Below are 15,166 nucleotides of genomic sequence, written 5' to 3' on the forward strand. Positions count from 1 at the left end.
GTGTTTGCAAGGGAGTAATCAGAGAAAATTTAGCAATGACACCAACTGCAATTAAAGACAGGAAATCTGTAAAAAACAGGAATTTTGAATTATCTGCCTTAGAGTTAAAATTAAAAGCAATGGAAAAGTACCACTGATTTTAAGAGGGTAATGAGAGATGACATAACTAAGAAAGAAACCAATTAGCCCATCATCTGCCCCGACTTCAACTCCCACTGTGAAGCCCATGACAGTGCACAGCAGAAACATCTCAGGTGCTGGAGGTGAGCATCACTGGGAAGCAGTGAGCTCTGCCCTGGGCCACCACTTGCTCATGCACATGGCTTTAAGGCACAAGTGCCCATTTGCCAGCACAGAGGAGCACAGCTCCATGCACATATTCACATGGACATGCACAGCAATGAGCCTGTCTGCATGGAACTCTTAGCAATGTGGAAACAAATTAATTAAAGGTAGGAAATTAATCTGCATGTAGTAAAAATACACTGAACACCCTCCCGCCCATTCTCCTGCAGCCAGCTAGCAGGTCAGGCTTGGTTCCTGGAGTTCAGTCAAAAAGAAGAAATAATTATTTTTGTTAGAAAATAAATCATTGCTAATTTTTTTTTTTTTGGTGGCAAACACAAATGGCACTTTCACAGTAAAAATCTCATGCACTGCAAGTGTAAGACAAAACAATGATGTCCTCCAATAAAGGATCCCCCAGTACGTGCAAACTGCATATCACAATCCATCTGGGTACCACTGTCAAAAATAATACAGCTTGCAAAGAAAAAACTCTTTACATTATTAGTGTAAGTAAGTTGTACATTATTTCAGGGCTTTACTGCACACCGCTGGACAACTAAAATGCCCACAGCCTTGAACACTGACCTAAATATGCTCAACTGGGAAGAAAACCACCTCCACCACCTCCCTCAAAAAAGCCTCAAACCAAACTCTTTAACCATTTGCTTAAAAGTAGTTAAACCACTAAGAATGCAATAATATTTAATACTTACACTAGACACAGTGAGAATTCACACCATGGTCTATATACGAATACTAGGTCTTAGCTACTTTCTGTTAGCATTTCCTACATCACCATAATGGTGAGTGCCCAGCAGACCTCCCTAACACAGCTTGAGCAGTACGTTGAGGCCATGAGTTTCTGGCTGGGAGTTGTCATGCTCACCATAGTACATAAACTTGGGAAAAAAAGCCCAGAGATGTCTCAGAGCTTCTGAAATTCCCCACAAAACTTTTGATATCTATTTCTATATAGATATTCTATATTTTTGATATCTTTTTTTTTTTTTCTTATAGGAAAAAAGTAAATTGCACGATGGGAAACTGAGTCCAAATGCAAAAAGTGAAGAACACCTCTCAGAAACTCATTTTATTCCAGAGTTTAATGGGAAACATTCAGATTTGAAATTAATGTACACCATTAATCTTTCTGGCATAAAAGGTGAATTATTTTGCAGATAAAACATATAAGATCAATTTTCAGCGTGCTGTGCAGGTAATTAGGCATGCAACTCCTGCGTATGGAATAACCCACAACAACGAGAGCAGTGCCAGAGACCTATATAATATCTTGCAATTTCAATCTACACATTTAATAAGAACGTTGATGTGTTTCAGCTTAAAGTGAGGTCCTTGCAATTTCAGCTAACGCCTAATTTTCACAATCAAATGGAATATGGTAACAGTCTGCTTGTTTTCTCCTCTCAAAGTGAGCTATGCCATGTGAAAAAGGAGTGACAGGATAAATGGGAGTGCAACACCAACTGAATCCTTCTCAGCAGCTGCATGTTGGGGAAGCCTCACCGCTGGCACTGCTGAGATGTGCAGCAGTCTGTACAGAAGGGCTGTCCTGCCTTTCTCTGCACACCACAGTTCAAGACTGGCAGCACTGTCTCCTTAATCACACCACACACTCACATTAAACACAATCCCAAACAGCACAACCAGCAATCCAGCCTTGCCTGCTGCTAATTTCTACCTTCATCCCTCCCCTGTGGGCTGTGACCATCAGCTGGCACTAAGTTTCAAACCCAACGTGACCTCGTAATGCAGAAGTGCTCCTTAACCAGCAGGTTAAACGCTCCTTGGTGCTCTGAAGGAAATCCAGATGCTAATGGGAAAGCCTAACAAAATGCTTTTCTGCATTTTATTCAGCACTGGACTCCAACGCTGACTAAAAACCTAATTTCTTTTACCCTGTAGCTGTGAGGGATGATGGATTAGTTTCTCTTTATCGCATTTCTGAACTAATTGTTTCAGACCAGCAATGTCATTCAAAATGTACTGGCTCTGATCAAATTGTTCACACTCTGGAAGCATGCGCAAAAGTAAGAAACTGCTTTAGGAAGCACTATTTAAACATACAGCCATTAGCCATATCCACTGCAAATGACAAATTGTTCTTTTCATCACCTCCCCAGAACTTTGTATGTAATTGCTCAGAGCATTCTCTAACAACTCTGTTGTGCCTATTAAAAATAGTTAAAACTATTTTAAATTGCTTCGTGCCTCTAATAACAGAGGATAAAAAGATGATAGTTTAATGCCTTGTTCAAATAAAACCCATCTGATTTATTCTGAATGGTAAATATTAGTGACACAAACCTAATGAAAACATGGAAGTAGACATTTTCAAATAAATATTCTAATGTTAATAGTGGTAGCACTAATTAGTGGCAAACTTCTGTTAGGCTTCCACTCATTTAGGAGAAGGTACTTGGTAAAAGCCTGTGAAAAGCAATTATTTTTGTATTCCTGTTAACAATGCAAGGATCAACCCTGATGTCTGCGATTGCAGACATCTCCCTCCCATCATTTCCTAATCAATTATCCTGCTTCTAAAGGAGAAAAAAATATTTTAGTCAACAAGATAATGAAGAGTGAGAGAAAACACCTACAAGTAACAACTGAGGGATAAAGACCATCCTGGAAAAGAAGCAGACGTTTCTTTTTTGTTCTCCCTAAGGCATATCTGAGCTACCAGGGACCAGCTAAAGGGAAAAGCTCGACCTGATTTTCTTTGTTTTTTTTTTTTTTCTTTTTTTTTTTTCCTTCAGATCATTTAATTATTTCTAATCTCTTTCTCCCTCTTTCAACCCCATCTTCCAACAAACAGCCCACCAAGAAGCAGCATTCATTACTAGTCAAACATGGAGTTAGAGAAGAGCTCCAGCCCATCTAGTTTGCCCTTTCCCAAACAAATCCTACACGTTTTGCACCAAGATTCTTATGCTAGTTTACAGACTTTCACACTACCTTGAAAGCAGCTGTGTACAGTAGCTGCAGATATTGCACAAATACATCAATAAGGATATATCAATTCCAGCCTGTTCTACTTAAGCCTGGAACACAGGTTTACCACGGTGCATCAGAACACTGCCTAGACAAGGTGTAGAAAACGCAGACAGTGCCTCTTCGTAGCTGGTTTGTTACTGGTGCTGAGAATAATGCTCTGTCAGAGAGAAATCATTGTAAGCTCCAGCTGTGAACATGCATTATTGTCTCTTGTATGGGCAAATATAAGTGTCTCTCAGGTGCAATTTGATTTCCAACTGTCAGCTGAAATTTGTGCCGCTGCTGCTGACGACACCAGGAGGAATATTGCAAAATATATATTTTTAAATAAAAACACCGTTTCTCTTTGGCAGATTGAGAACAGATCGAGAACACCATGGAACAATTTCTTAGGCCATTGCTTTTACAATATTCAGCTTACTGTTCTCCTTAGAATGCACTTTTGAGCAAAAATCTTATTGTGTGCCTACTGCAAGCATGATGGATTGCTCATGCCCAGACAAATGTCATGCACAATCTGCAACAAAAGCAAAAAGCAAGTGTGCAAAAATAGGATGTTTTGCACTTTCTACAAACACACCAATGGGCAGGAGGAAAGAAACCATGTTTTGGAGTTCTATCAGCTTGATTCTACTTTGTTTAAAGGTACAAAATGTTTTCAAAGCCAGTAAAATTAACTCAATTCTTAGTTCCTTGGAAAAATCACACACTGATATTCAAGAGAAAAAAAAATAGTAAAGCATCAAAATATTTCTGGTGTTTGGGATACTTTCCATGCTATGTTATTCATAAAGCACAGTCTTGCTGGAACATGCAGGTCTCCAAATGGCAATACAGAGAAACGAGCAGAAATCTGCAAGTCTAAATACCAATTTGCAACAGACATGACATTATTCAGTGAATGATTTGTCATACCAAGCAGTGAGCAATAAATTGGGATCCATTTTTCAGTGACCTAATATTGTTTCAAACCAATATGTCACAGCTTTGAAATAATAAGGTGTAAGCTAGATTGATCACTATCATTCAAACATGGTCTCATTTATCAATTAAATCTGCTTTTGTCAAGGCGTGATATTAGATGGAGGACCTCTCTGCTTCTTTATTTACGTAGAAATACCCCTGACATACTGAATGAAATAGTAGTACATATCACACAAGGTTGATCATGTAAAATCAGTGAATTTCCTCCTAGAGCTGTAAGCTCTGTTGGCTTCACAACGTATCTTGTAGGTTATGTTCATACCCCTTATTGCATCCACCAACATAAAATGAATGCTTAGCTTTCCAGTCAAGCCTGAAGTTCTTGGAAAGTATGAATAACCATCAAAGAAGGCTTCACTTCTACAATTAAGACTCTTTTTTTTCTCTACATATAAAGCAGCCCTGAAATCATAATGTGATCTGTGTTCAAGCCTATGCTTCACTGTGTTCTTCAAAACACTCTAAACATCTCAAATTAATTATGTTTTCTGAAATACAAAACTGTTGCCAAATTGCTAACTCTGACCATACTAATCAAATAGAAGTCAAATTAATATCAATCACAATATTGGAAGACAAAACTACATGATAATCAAGGCACACACACAGCAGTAATATCAGGGAATACCATAAAGGAACTTCCAGATTTGCTTTACTTGAGGCTTTGTCAGCTCTTAGTTGCTGCTTTTGGAACAAAATCAGTAGCAAAGTCATTTTTAGATCTCCATATGCCTGGTCTTTTCATTTCTTGGCAAAATGGAAAAAAATAACATTGCCTGATATGTTTTTCAAACCCGCTGCATGTTAACACACAGAATTTAATATCTGACATTGAGATGTTTGCTATACCAGCACTCCTTTAAAACTATCACAGACGTATCAGTAGCACAGTAGCAAGTCTGAACAGCTGTAGAGAGCTCAGCAGAAGGTAAGAATTACAATTCTTTATCTACATGTAGTGCATTTAGATAAATCAATTTTTGATGCCATGTTACTGTTAGAATATTGGGGTGACAACTTGGTGATTTGCAAATAAAAATAAAAAGTATTTTAACAGTTTTTCTGTGACAGAATTAAAATTATGTACAAAAATAGTCACATTTCTGCAGAACAACAGCCTTAATCATCCAAAAATCAGTGCTCAAATACAACTTCCAGTAAGAGGATAAGAAAGAATGAGTTAAATACCCTCCTATACTTTCACTTAGAAATCCAAACCCAGTAATTATCATCAAGTTACACAGGTATCTCCATTCAGCTAGAGCTCTAACAGCAACAAAAAGCCCCAAACGCCACAAAGGCAGGAGGCATCTCTCCAAGCTGGTCACTCACTGAGTCACCCTTCCAGTAAATCTCAAACAAGGTGGCTAAAATGGGAAACGCTAAAAAGGGAGAATGCAGCAAAACTCATAAGAAAAAACTGAAGTAGTCTGTGATGCAGTTTACGTTTAACCAACAGGATATGAAGCCACTGGGTGCATCCCCAGCAGAAGTACCCAGCACCCTCCTCCTCCCCCCAGACACCAACAGCTATGAGATGCAAAGCCAAAATCCAAGCTCAGCATGTAATCCTGAAATGTGAAGTTAAACAGACTTTCACTGCTGGTTTAAATGGTCAATGTCCACACCCTCGTAAAACTGCAAACTTTGTAAGGACAAAAGTACTATTAACTGCACAGGTAAATTGCTCCTCATTGAAAGGGGATATTCATAATAGTCACATTAACATCCATAGCTGAGGCAAGCCATAAAGTATGCCGAATTGTCTTTTTCCCATTCTACAATATTTGGGGGCCTAATGGCACAGAGAGAACAAGGGTTTTCAGAGTTTTCAGAACTATTGTTGCATAGAATCTGTATGCTTAAATTTGATTTCTCAGTGCAACCAACACAGAATCAAACAATAATCAGACCACAGATCAGCAAAGAACCCCAAAGAGCTGCAGTCAGCTGTTTCTAAACAACTCCAGACAGATATTTAAATTCTTTAAAACAAATGAAATAACAAAATGAAACACCACCAGCAGCCACCACCAACAGTTACTGGCTATTCAGTTTAATGCCAGCTCCTTTGTGAATCAAGGAATCACTGCCACTGCTCCATAATCTGCACCAATCTGGTCCCAGCATCTAACTCAGATTACTGTATTTTCCTGCCAAAGTGAACACAGATATTTCCTCCCAGATATAGGGAACTGATTAATTTCTCTTTGCAGACATTTTATTTAAAAATATATATTGAAAAACACTGCTTGGCTTTCTCACCACTTTTTTGTTGTTTGAGCCATTCCTAACAAGCTACCACTTAATAGATCAGCGTTATCCAAGACCAACCAATTTGTATCATGCCAGATCTACAGTCACTAAATGCCTGACATCACCATGCAGCGAGTTCAGTTCAGTAAAAAAAAAATTAAAAAATGAAAAAAAGACAAGGAAGGATTTCTTCCTAAGCCTTCTGAAAAGTTTAATGGTTAATATGCTTCAATTCCCACACAAATCCGAGGATTCTAAATAATTCTCATACCGATTCTCAATTCCGTTTGATAATTCATGGGGCCCTTAGTGCTCTCTTTTTTGCATGAATAACACAATTAGCGTGGAGTGTCAATCATACCCCACCTGCTGATGGTGAAAGAACCCTCACCTCCTTCATGTGTCAGTGTGAGCCACAGCCCTAGGCAGCACAAGCAGGTCTTGTGTCACCTCCTGTTGAACACCTCCAGCATTACTGTGCTGAAGTGCAGTCAGTCAGATGAGCACCTCTGTGTGTGTACACGCTTAGGATGCAAGTATGGGAACAGCCACAGTAATTCAGACTTTGAACTGCATATAGAAGCAAAATTTAATCATCCTAATTCTTACAGATAGCCATGGGAATCACCCATTTTCTCAGCAGCTAAAAGACAAAGCTGTTGTAAAGCTATAAAGATGATTTAAGAGTTCGTATCAGTTTGGAGAGAGGAAAATTCTGCAAGCTCAGACAGTTGTAAAATGTCACTTTATGGCTCTGTCTGCTTTGACTCTGTCAAATTTAAGAGGCCACAACACCTATGTTATCATATTCACAATGTTTAGTTTATATTACCTTGTCTCTATTAAGTCTAATGTTTAACATCGCTGACCTTCAATAATGAGACTACTTATCAATAAAAGAAAACAAAGAAATAGTTATTTCCAAATATTATTTAAAACTCAGCATCAATTACCAAGGACAGAAGATAATAGATGATAAAACGCACTCAACTTCTGGCCCACAAAGAATCCATTTATACAGTTTCCCCCTCAAGACAGCAGTGTTTTAATTATATCTGCAACACTGCATTAAACTACAAAATGCTTCAGTTTCAGGAATGCATGCACACAGTAGAATAATTACAGAGAACAATCTGGACTTTGCAACTGTCTGGATATAGAAAAAAACTAGATTCACTGAGGCTCAGCACTCATGAAATCAGAGAGAATTTAACTCTAGAAGATACTCAGCCGGTTGCCAGAGATATCATAAAAATTGAACAAGTGCACAGAAATCACCGAGGTGGCATCCCAAGATAGGAGAACATTCTCCTGGCCACAGCCCTTCCGTTTTCTCCTGCACTCGTTTCCTTTGGCTTTGTCTTCTCTCTCTGTAGGAGACGAGGTTTCACTGCTGCTCCCTGATGGAGCTCCCTGCTGTGACCACGGGACATCCCACCTTCACCTGCTGTCTCTGGAAGCTCCAGTGCTCCTTACCTCCCGCACGGGGCGGCGTTCCGCAGAGCAGCACCACTCCCTGCCCTTCTCGCACGGATACAGTGCTTCTCATCTTCATCCGTGAGCTCTCAGGGTCTGTTTTAGAAAGAAAGGTGAGATGTTAGGAGACGGCACAGTCCCACCATACAGGAGGCTCAAGCTGTCCAACCCCTGCTCTCAGGTCACTCAGGACACAGAGTGGTTCTGAGGTCTCCTGGACCTGCTGCTGAAGTGGCTGTTAAACACAAGAGAGGATGACAGAACTAGGACTAAAGTGAAATAATTTACAAGAACCTAATTAAACACATCCTATGGATAACTTTGCTCTTACGTTAGGCTTATATCACCATAACTCTGCTAACTGGAAAGGAATCATATGCATAACTTAAAAATAGGCCTTTAAGCCACTGCTTATGCTGAAATGAAGGCTCCGATGAAAATAGCTTCAAGATCCTCTGAGCTCCTCTAACCAGCTGTAAATTGATGTCACAGCTATTCAGAAAGCAGATATGTCTTTTTGAGGGTAAAAAAGCCCTGTAGGCAGAGCCCCTCAAAGCAGTGCCCAGCTACTGCCCTGCAGCATGGATAGGGCAGGCACTTTGCTCTCTGCATACCAACCCAGCACTCTGCCTGGTTTTGGTCTTCTATCGTGTTAAACTGTGTAAGAGTGAAACCAAATGCTGCAGGCAATGCACAAGTGTAAAATTGTAGAGCAGCAATATTTATTATAACTTTAAACTAAGGTTCACTCTAACTGATGACTCGAGAACTAAGAAAGTAAGGCTCCACTGTAACCCTGAATAAAGCTAGATACAGCCATCAGTACAAACTGGTACTGAAGTTCTACCCCAAGAAAGTATTTCCAGGAATCACATCACAGTAAAGCCATACATGACAACATTCAGACAGTAATAAGCCAGCTTAAATAAAAAAAAAAAGCTTTTTTCCTCTAACTTTTTACAGGATATTGATACGCAGAGATGCTCAAAAAGGTAGAGAAATTTTAAGATAAGGCTATCTCTGTAACAAGCATTATACTACAGAGTTGACCAACACTAGCTGTTTCCCAAAACATAATATTTTTTTAATATTGAGAAGCAACAGCTGCTGCAGTCTGAACACTGAACAAGAGTGATTAGAATTTCAATGCTTCATTTAAAAAAAGTACATTTGCTGCCACAATAAGATATTGTTCTGTTATTCTTTGTTACTGCACAGAGGGTTACTTAAAATGGTTGCTTTCCAATTGAATTTCTCTGTAAGTACATCTCAAGGACCTATGTCCTCACTCACATAATGAGTTCAGATCTTCCGCCTAGACGTGTTTTGGAGTTCATAAGCAACCACAATTAAACTGATTTCACTGGGAGATCAAAACAGCCTGCCTCAGAATTTGTTCTGGGTCTTTTGAACATCATTCCCTCCCCTCTACCAATATAAATATCCAATATAAATTCATCAGCCCTTCCTAGCACTCCCACCAAGTCCCTAAGAAGGGAACTAAGAGCTAACAGCATCCCAGTGCACTCACCACAACAGGGCACAAAAGGAGCTGAGGAAGGAGGGTTGTGGAACACCAGCCAGAACAAAACTAATATGCAGAGATTTCCAACATCACCTACACTTGCACCTTTAAGAATTTTCCCTACCTGGATTATAGACCTTTTTTCTGATGGCATACATCCCAGGGGAAAAGGCATTCTGTTCCATATTAGGATGAAAATAATGTTGCAACTTGGATGCAAAAATGTACAATACACACACACATATATAATGTATAAAATGGATTTAGATGGAATTTCACCCCCCTTACACCTTAACCACTGTGAGTTGTAAATATTATATAAGAGGGCTGCTCCAAAAGTAATGCCTCCTGTGTTATGATGTTGGCCCACAACATCAGAAGTGGATACTGGTGGGACAACAGTAGAGGTTGAACCTTCCCACCAATCTTCTGTTATGTTTTATTGCCTTGTAACAAATGGCAGGAGAGGGGCAATCTGACAAAATGGTGTCTGACGTGGGTGTATCACTGAATTCCTACGTGCAGATAAAACAGCAGCCACTGACATTCACTGACACTTTGTAATGTTTACAGAGATCAAACAATGGATTTTAGCACAGTGGAAGTTGGACTGTGTGGGCAATGTTTTCCTAGAAACACTGCCACCATAACAGCTGTAAAACAATGGGGGCCACCTTCATTGGTGCAGATCTTTACAAGCATGGCAACCAGGCAGGTGACTATGGTGAAAAAGAGTGCTACATAGCTGAGAATTTGCTCTACTGAATAACAACAGATACAAAGAGATAGATGCAATGACAGACACAATGCTATTTAGAATAAGTAGGAGGCATTACTTTCGGATCGACCTACACTTCTTATTTCTGCAGTTACAATGAGATGGTTTAGCACTGCTTTCTGAGCACTCATTCCTTGCAACCACACTTGTCTAAAAACACAGCTGTCTGTGCTGTCCAATACATGGGAAGGACGGGATGGGGTTGGGAGCCACTGGGAAGGTTTGGGACTCAGCACACTGTGCTGTGCTGCATCACCCAGTGACCCACTGCAGCTCTACAGTCTGAGATGGTGCCATTCAGTGCAGCTGAGCATATTCATCACCGATTACAGTGAAGGCTGCTGTCAACCAGGGAATAATTTTTGGAGGAAAACATGAAGGAAAGCAGAATCCATCATAAAACAAAGAATATGAGCGACGCCACAATGAAAGAGTCATTCTTCATTAATTAGCAGGAAGCTTTCTGTCGTACCTACCAGAGCGGCTGAAGCACCAGACTAATCACACAGCTGCACAAGTATCATCACTCAATTCCTTCAGATATTTTTATCACCTCTATGCACTGGCTGGTGGCACTTCAAAAATAATTATAAATTACCATGCAAAATAACAATAACATCCTCCATGAGTATTAAGCAACTAAGTCCAAACTTCTGACCTTGGAAATTATCCCCTACTTATATACAAGTCACTTCTCAGCATGCACCAGCTCAGGGCTGAACAAAACTACCTGTACTGCCGCACTTTGTTCTATTTATTATGCATGGATCATCTTATTCACCACTGGATGTTTCAGGTTTTCATCTACTCTCTCAAACTAGGTGCTAAATTGTTTTACTTAGTTCCCCTTGCCCACGCCTTTTTACTTCTTACTTGCATTTATTATGATTTATTATGCCCCACTTTTATCTTTTTTCATCTGAAAAGCTATTGCTCCTGTAGGAAACAAGCAGCTTTGTTACTTAACTTGCCCAAAGTTAACACAGAAAATATGCACCTTAAAACCAATCCAGAACAGTGTAAATGGAAAATTAAGTGTTTTCATGCCTTTTTATAGTTTGACATATCAAGTTTAAAATTAGCAATGGAGATGTTTTGGAGTCCTGAAACAGCAACTCCTCCCCTCCCAGGATAACACATAATTTTGCCTCATTGCTTCAGCATCAAGTGTATGACATTCCATCAGCTGAAATGCACTTGCTATTGCAATAAAAAAGTGCAAGAAAATGTTATTTAAGTTTATTTATTAAGTAAAGCCTTTTGTTCTTCTTTTCAGGCAGGATAATCAGATGTGTTCCCATTCATACAAACACCATGGAAATGAAACCTTGACATCTCTTCCGCTCCAGCTAGGTTTTACGCCTTAAGTACAATGCTAAGAAAGATTTCAGAAATATGGAGCAGAAGTAACATGAGCATCATTTACACTGCCACTACTCTGGAATAACCATTTTTGTATTTGGAACAAAAGTCATATGATATGATATTTAAAAAATGTATTTGTGAATTCATGAGCAGCAGAGCTTTCAGCATCTGAAGACCTCCACAGAAGATAACGTTTCTGGTGTTCACCTGATGCCAACAGGTAAGAAAGAAATGAAATGATAGTCTTGCCCAACACCTGCCTGCATTCATTGCTGCTACAGCAGGTATCCTGCAAGACATTTCTGGTTTGTGCAACTGTGTAATCAAGGAAGGCGATGGATGATGCAAGATCAGATCAAACATCCACGGTTTGAGAAGATTTAACACCATGTAATGAAAAAAGCACAGAATTTTTGATGACAAAGCTGCTTCAGACAGACCCACTGCCAGCTTGCAGCAGCACTGCACCACAGCTACATATCCATAGGGCCTGAGATTAAGATTAGCAGAGGCTTCTGGAGGTTACACCAACTTCTATTTCAGTAATGCATAGGACAATGTCATGCCCTGGAGAGAAGCAGAATTTAGCACCCAAGTCCATTTGCACCCAAACATCTGATTATACTTACATCAATTGATACTTACTGTCACAGCACATTTATTAGCAACTCTACCATGTTTCAAAAACTCTAGTAGGGTTCATGCTCTATAAAGATAAGTGTCTTTGACAGACAAAAAATATTTATTCTATTACTTCATTAGATTCATTATTTTTCAATGCTGCAGAACTTGTTAAATATACTTCATGTATAATTTTGTACTGGTGCGATGTTCAAGTGCCTCAAATGAGCCTGACAACCAAATCATAACTGTTTTCTTCAGTATGCAGTTCTACAGAGGGGACTTTGTTCGGTGCCAGCACATAATGAACTACTAATGCATAACAAGGTCGCCCTGGTACAAGTCACATTATTTAAGAAGAAATGAAATAGCAGTCCCTCAGCTCTTAAGAATAACAGCCTAAGCATGCTGTAATAGCTACATTGCTAATGACAACTTTGGAGAAAATAAGACAAATCTGTTTCTTTTTGGGAAAGCTTTTTACCACTAGCTATACTACTAACATGCACAGGCAAATGTTCTTTCCCACTACTCAATATCCCAAATTTGGCAATATCGAGGAATTTTTATGACCATGTATTTTATACTGATTGAGACGAACACTGGAAACAACGTATACAAGGAATAATTTCCTTAAAAATACTTCCATCAGCTTAACAGAAGTGTTGGAAGATGAGGCCAGCTAGCCAAAACAGTGCCTGCAGACCACTGGGAACAAGCTCAATAGAGCTGCACATGGAAAAAGTGAGTTGTTCTGCTGATTTCACAGGGCTTCGGATCAATCCCGTAAGAATAACTTTTGTTCACATCCCTCCTCCCCACATTACCTCTATAACCATCAATTATTGTTGGAGGTGGAAAGGAGAGAGAAAAAAAATGTTAACAGAGCAAAATTGAACATTACTCAAAGCAAGCAAAGAAACTGGGTGATTTGTCACTGGAGAAGAAATTCGCTGGCTACCAGAGAACTATCTCCATGGTTTCATTTTTGTCATGCTGGTATTACAGGAAAATCATATAATTTCACAGCAACCTCTATGAAATCTCTTAATGCTGTGGCACACTGCTGAACTTTCATTTTATAGCAGAACATTTATCTGTAGGAAGGTAACTGCACAATGGGTTATATATACACACCAGAATATTCTCTAGACCTCATTTTAGTAAGAGGCTGTGTTCTTCCATGCCACAGGAGCAGTAACACAGTCAGAGCACTGCTCTCCCAGGCTAAGAGCTAGCTCTGACACAGGGCAGCAGCTCAGCCCCTGCCTTCCCATGGATGTCCTGGTCAGTTTCCTATACTCCAGGACAGGGCAGAGAGAGAGGTCTCTGCTTCCCATCCTCAAGGCATCTTTTAGTTACAAACTGACATTACTCAAACCTCGATTTTCCAGCCTGAACATCTTTCAAGGAACTTATCCTTCAAGTGCACGTGGCAGACAAGAGGACCTGCAGGTTGTTCTTGATGCATGAAATCAGTGCCTGGCCACCAAGCCATGCAGGGACGGGCAGGCTGCAGGTGCTCCTTGTTGCAATAGCAGCAGCTCAGAGCAGCAAACTGACAGCACCTGTATTGCTTAGCACCACTGAGCCACCAGGGTGTGGCAAAATATGCAACAGGAAACACAGATTACACCGATTAAATGGGAATCATATGAAAAAATCATAAAACAAAGTCTGTTACATAAACACACATATGAAAAGCTAAAAAGAAATTGGCACAGGTGTATCAGAGTGCTGCGAACATGAAATGCCAGTGCACAAAAAGGCAAAAGAGACTGCAGTGCTAAGGGAGAAAAAAAGGGAGAGAGGGGAGATGAGATACTTTTGTGGGCTTTGTGGAGCAGAAGGAAGAGATCAGAGAGCAGAGAAAAATAGCAGCACATGAACATCAATAGCATAAAAGTTGAGTCAACATCTGATGAACAGATTTTTTTTTTTCTTTCTAAAGGCATTTTGCATTGGCAAAAATACATTGAAGAAAACCTGGAAAAATAGAACTGCGTGCTTTGAAAGAAAAAATGAAGAAAAAACGTTCTCCAGTATTTCCAAAAATGCACCTTCTCAAAATTCATATTATCTGGGAATTATCCCTTTACTCAAACACAGCACTGAACAAAGCAACTCAAGCAATTTAAGAAATATCTCAGGAGGGAACAATGTTTGCTCAAGCAAATTATCTTACAGCCCACTTTGCACATGAAACAATTTTGTCCCCCTAAAGCTTTCCTAAAAGAAACTCTACGAATAGCCTGACAGTCTCTGAAGCACCTCTATCATTAACTGCTCGTGACCACAAAGCAGATTTGGGTTTAGTGTTGAAGAACTATTGGGCTGTTCACATTTTTGTTGAAGAACTACAGCTGTTCATACTGTAATAGTTAAACAGGTGGATAAACGCACTGCCAGATCCGGGACTCATTACCCGAGGGTTTGTTTGTTTATTTAAGTGGCAGCGTTTTGACTTTCCTCTAAATGAATCAAAGACATCTTAGGACATTTTTTAAGCACTGAGAACATGCTGATACAATGGGATTTTATTTGTTTTTGCTATTGACCTCATTCCTTTATTGTTCTGAAGACTGCACCCTTCCTCAGAGAAATGGAGGTATGCTCCAACAAACATCACTGAATACAGCTGGGTTTTCATCCATATTATCAGGACACGGGTAACCAAATCCATTTCCTTTGCCCCTGTTGGGCTAGAGAAACTGGCAGAAAGCCACTCGGCTTTGATCAGGGCCATGTGGACTGTAACAGATGTAATGATGACAAATAACACATACAGCAGATGACTAAGTGTCCTATCAACAGATGTCACACCACAGCTGCTGTTTCACACCTAAAAACACACCAAC

General features: G+C 39.7%; 2 protein-coding genes across 3 annotated transcripts in view; both read right to left on the reverse strand.

Moving 5' to 3' along the window:
• The window catches only part of SHQ1 (SHQ1, H/ACA ribonucleoprotein assembly factor), a 1,172,872-nt gene that overhangs the window by 469,201 nt on the left and 688,505 nt on the right, over positions 1 to 15,166 (reverse strand). The window lies entirely within an intron of this gene.
• The window catches only part of LOC128078621 (contactin-3-like), a 122,864-nt gene that overhangs the window by 38,651 nt on the left and 69,047 nt on the right, over positions 1 to 15,166 (reverse strand). For both annotated transcript variants that reach the window (XM_052679011.1, XM_052679012.1), the window contains exon 3: positions 8,020 to 8,115. In XM_052679011.1, the coding sequence (XP_052534971.1) occupies positions 8,020 to 8,115 (96 nt within the window). The remainder of the gene's footprint in view (positions 1 to 8,019; positions 8,116 to 15,166) is intronic.

Source organism: Tympanuchus pallidicinctus, unplaced genomic scaffold (assembly GCF_026119805.1).
Source record: "Tympanuchus pallidicinctus isolate F22 unplaced genomic scaffold, pur_lepc_1.0 scaffold17, whole genome shotgun sequence".
NCBI classification, from domain to species: Eukaryota; Metazoa; Chordata; class Aves; order Galliformes; family Phasianidae; genus Tympanuchus; species Tympanuchus pallidicinctus.